Below are 4,376 nucleotides of genomic sequence, written 5' to 3' on the forward strand. Positions count from 1 at the left end.
TGACACGACTCATTCAGAAACACCTGGCTGAGGGCATAGAGGTAGAGTGGGTATCTGTGCACCTGGAATAGCCCCTGTCCACAGCTGCTGCAGCCCCCATAGATCACACAGTACCCAGAGCTCTCAGGAAGGGCCAGGACTGTGACAGCAGAACACCTCTGCACCGTTTTTCATGGCCCGTGAATTTTTAACCACAGACGGGACAGTGACAGGCCAGGTGTAATAGGAAACAACACTCACATCCCTTCTTTTTATTGACTGTATCGAGAGGAACTCTAAGGCTGGAGCAGCCATCGATAAAGCTCTTTATGGGCCAACATCCCACCATTCCCCAGGCTCTCCACAAACAAAGTCACTTTTTAAATGCTGCTGCCTGCCTCGGTCTCCTTCACCCTGTGCGCTGTCCTCCCTCACCAACCTCTCTCCAATTGCTTCAGGCCTCAGACCCTGTCTGAACCTGTCTCTGCATAGTGGAGATCAGTAGCTCATTTCATTTTAGATTTAAGGGTCCAGGATGGAATAGGTGGCCCATTTTTTTCGTCTCCCATGTCAACAACACTGGAGCTGGATGATGAACTGACACTTCACTTGACGAACACCCTGATTATCCTCGCACGAAGGTGTTTGCTTTTCACACTGTACACAATTGGGTTAATCAGGGGTGGGACAAGCAGGGAGATGTAGCCCAGGATAATCTTAAGAAAAGGAAAAGAGCCCTCCCCTCTTCTGTGTACCACAGACAGGCCGATCATTGGTGTGTAGAAGAGCAGGACAGCGCAGAGGTGGGAGACGCAGGTGTTCAGGGCCCTGAGGCACTCTGCATGGGACGTGATGCTCAGCACTGTTTTGAGGATCATCACATAAGAGAGAAAGATGAGCAGCGAGTCCAGCCCCTCTGTCAAGAGTGTAACAGACAAGCCATAGATGCTGTTCACTCTGATATCCGAACAAGCAATCTTCATGACGTCCTGGTTTATGCAGTAGCAATGGGAGAGGACATTGGATCGACAATATCGGAACTGTTGAAGGAGAAAAGGGAGTGGGAGCATTACAGCCATCCCTCTTAGCACACACAGCAGTCCCATCTTGCCTATTCTTGGCAGGGTTAAGATAGAAGCATATCTCAGCGGGTCACAGATCGCGATGAAGCGGTCAAAGGCCATCAACAGGAGCACGGAGGATTCAATGCATTCAAACGAGTGAATGAAGAACAGCTGGGCAAAACAGGCATTGAGGCTGATCTCTCTAGTGTTAAACAAGTATATACGGAGTGTTGTCGGCATGGTGGATATCGATAAGGCAAGGTCTGTGATGGCTAATGTGGAAAGGAAAATGTACATGGGCTCATGGAGGCTTTGATCTGTTTTTATAATGAACAAAATGACTGAATTTCCTACTATGGAAATAACATACATTAAGCAGAAGGGGATGGAGATCCACAGATGAACGTCTTCCTGCCCAGGTATCCCGCCGAGAAGGAACACGGCAGCGTTGAATTTGGTGTCATTGACAGCGGACATAATGTCCTGGGCAGGTCCGAGGAGTTCTGAACTTTCCTTCCTAAAAGGAAAAAAGACAGGAGACTAGATGATATTTAGTGAGACATCTTTCTGCTCTCAGTGCAAGTCTAGAGATTCCCAGGAGGTCAAGGAAGATCAGCAAAAATATAGTCTTCGATTTACTCAACAAATAGGAAGATAGGCATTGCCAGAGTGGATCAGACCCATAGTCCATTTTAACAAGTATCCAGTTGCCAGTTCCAGATGCTTTGGAGGAAGTGTAAGATGCCCTGGAATAGGCAGCTTTGAAATAACCTGCACCCACTAACCAGAGAAATTTTGCAGTGCCAATCAGGAAGGTTTAGAGCCCATCCAAGAGGTTTTGAAACATTCCTTACTGCTCTATTTTTTTTCTGGTTAGCCATATAAACATCCAGTCCCTGTTTGAATCCTGCTAAACTCTTGGCCCCATTAATATCTTCTAACTGGGAGTTCCACAGCCTACTTGAGCGCTGTGTGATTTTACAATTGCGACTTTACCACAGACAATCTTTCTGGCCCTCCACTTCTGAGTGTGGGCAATTGTATCATGACACGTGTGTAAACAAGTGCATGGGTTAAACTGTCATTGTATTTATCTGTCCTGCACTGAAGCTATTTATAAACATGTTTCATTGCCTCATAATATATCCTTTTTTTTATTTTCTCCATTCCTGAGCGTGCAAATTAAGCCACTGCCTCTTTGCAGTACGTGAGATATACATTCTTAGGCACAAGTTCTTAATTTAATAACATTGTCTTTAATGGCATCGCTCCAGATTTACCTGTATAAATTCAATCAGGACCGGTCTCTGTTATCTTTTCCTTACCAAATGCTCCCAGTGATATGCTCTGACCCCCCAAAATCCCTCCAAGAGGAGCTGAAGTTTTTGCCTGGCCTATGTTGACTGAATCCAGAGAGTTCAATCATCCTAAAGCTTTCTCTTCATCCTCAGAAGGCCTTTATCCTCTCCCCATGCAACGGTCCATAGATATTTGGCAAGTTAAAAGCTAACACAGTTTCTTCAGTTGGGCGAGTGTAGGATTAGCATCACATATGGGTGAATAGTGAAAACACTAGGTGTGCACTAATATCCGGTTGAGTGTGCAAGTTACTTGAGCCATGCTCGTGTAAGTGGTTATGAGGGTATATTACATACAACCATTATTACACTTTCCTGAACATTATTACCCTTTCCTGAACCTCAACTCTATTGTGCTGAAATACAGAACAGAGGTTCAGTTCCCTCATGACTTTTTGGAAAATCTTGCACAGATATTGAAGAGGGATTGTGTTCTTGACCCTGAATGTAAGTGTTAGAGACAGTGTCATGAAAGTTTGGTTTCTAATATTTGTATTATAATGAAAAGTTTTGGCATAACATTTAGACATCTGTACTTTCATACACACATGTGAACCCATTCTCTCCCCTCTGATCTTCTTTCAGAAATGATTTCTCAGGTTATAATGTTACTTAAAATGTAGCGTCTGTCATGTGGATTTCTTCAAAACCTGAAAAGATTGCAGGATTTCAGCCCTCAGTCAATCGTTTGTCAGCAAACAAAAGTCTAGCATGCAAAAGGTGTCCAGTTCTCCTCAGGTTCTGTTCTGTAGGATGGTAGTCTATATCCGGAATAGTAACAAGCATTGGTGTCAGTATATAAAATATTCATTCCCTGAGCTCTCACTCTCTAGTACATAGTAACCCCAGCACCTGTTATTCAGGCACCATGAGGGTTTGCAGGAAGTGGATTTCAAAGTCAAATGCATGAGTATTCATGGAACTGCATCTCACACATTAAAATAGCCTATTGAGTTCTCTCTCTCTTTCTCTCTCTGACCGTCTCTATCATGTATTCATAAAATACGTAGCACCCAGGAACAGCATTGGGTCAGATGTGGAGCTGAGCTGCCATAGTTAATCTGTATGTTAAACTTAATTCTTGGGATGTTTCCTGTTTAACTATATTGGGTTAACTCTTGGGATGATTATGCCATGGCTATATTGGTTTAACACAGTCTTGTTCTTCTTAATTTAATCACAGGCTGCTGGAAAACAAGCAGGAAGGGAAGCAACAGCTCAAGAAAAAACATCTCTCAACAAGCACTTCAGGGATTTTGAGAGACAACACCGGAGCTACAAGCTGGGAAGAGCCTATTTCCAGGCTCCAGCCACATTACACAGCCTGTTTTGCCAGCACTGGTAGTCTGCCCAGAGGTGGGGCAGCTGTTGCTGAGAAGCTCTTCAGACTGACAGACACAGACACCACTGGGGAAGTCTGTCGGCCTTCAGCCTGCCAGGGTCCCTGTCAGAGTTGGAGGGCTTGGGGTCAGAGATGTGCACAGACTGTTGGCTGAAAATTCTCTTATTCTCCCATGTTAGTCGTTTTCCTGCTGTTCAGGTTAAACAGTATTTTGGTTCAAGAAGGCTGACTGGTCACTCGTCTCATCACTGCTCACAGACTCCCAGACAAAAGAACCACAGGTGTCAAACCCTCTCAGACCTGCTCTAACCAAAGTATGCTGTAGCCCAGGGTCAGTCCGAGGGTGGGAGGATCCTGGGATTATAGCCTATAAGAGGGCAGGGTACAAGGCCTGACATTTGGAACTCGGAGACCAGAGATGGCGCAGAAATGCAGATAGTCCTGTAACTCTGAGGGGTATCTACAGGAAAGAAATTCTGGAGCCCTCAGCCAGTCAGGAAACAGAAATATGCCCTATGGTGCCTGTTACCACAGAGTAACATAGCTCTGAATTCCTGTGTTCACAATCAAGCCAGAGAATAAAAACTTAGACAATTTATTTGCTGACTAAATTTCCAAGAGCATATAAAACTG

The 4,376-nt window shown here is 44.7% G+C and overlaps 1 protein-coding gene across 1 annotated transcript; it reads right to left on the bottom strand.

Annotated features, from left to right (window-relative positions):
- Positions 1–584: 584 nt before the first annotated feature.
- On the bottom strand, positions 585–1,520 carry LOC140918300 (olfactory receptor 51G2). The gene has a single exon (XM_073362392.1). It carries the CDS (start codon positions 1,518–1,520, stop codon positions 585–587), a length of 936 nt encoding a protein of 311 aa, XP_073218493.1.
- Positions 1,521–4,376: the final 2,856 nt, after the last annotated feature.

Source organism: Lepidochelys kempii, chromosome 1 (assembly GCF_965140285.1).
Source record: "Lepidochelys kempii isolate rLepKem1 chromosome 1, rLepKem1.hap1, whole genome shotgun sequence".
NCBI lineage: Eukaryota > Metazoa > Chordata > Testudines > Cheloniidae > Lepidochelys > Lepidochelys kempii.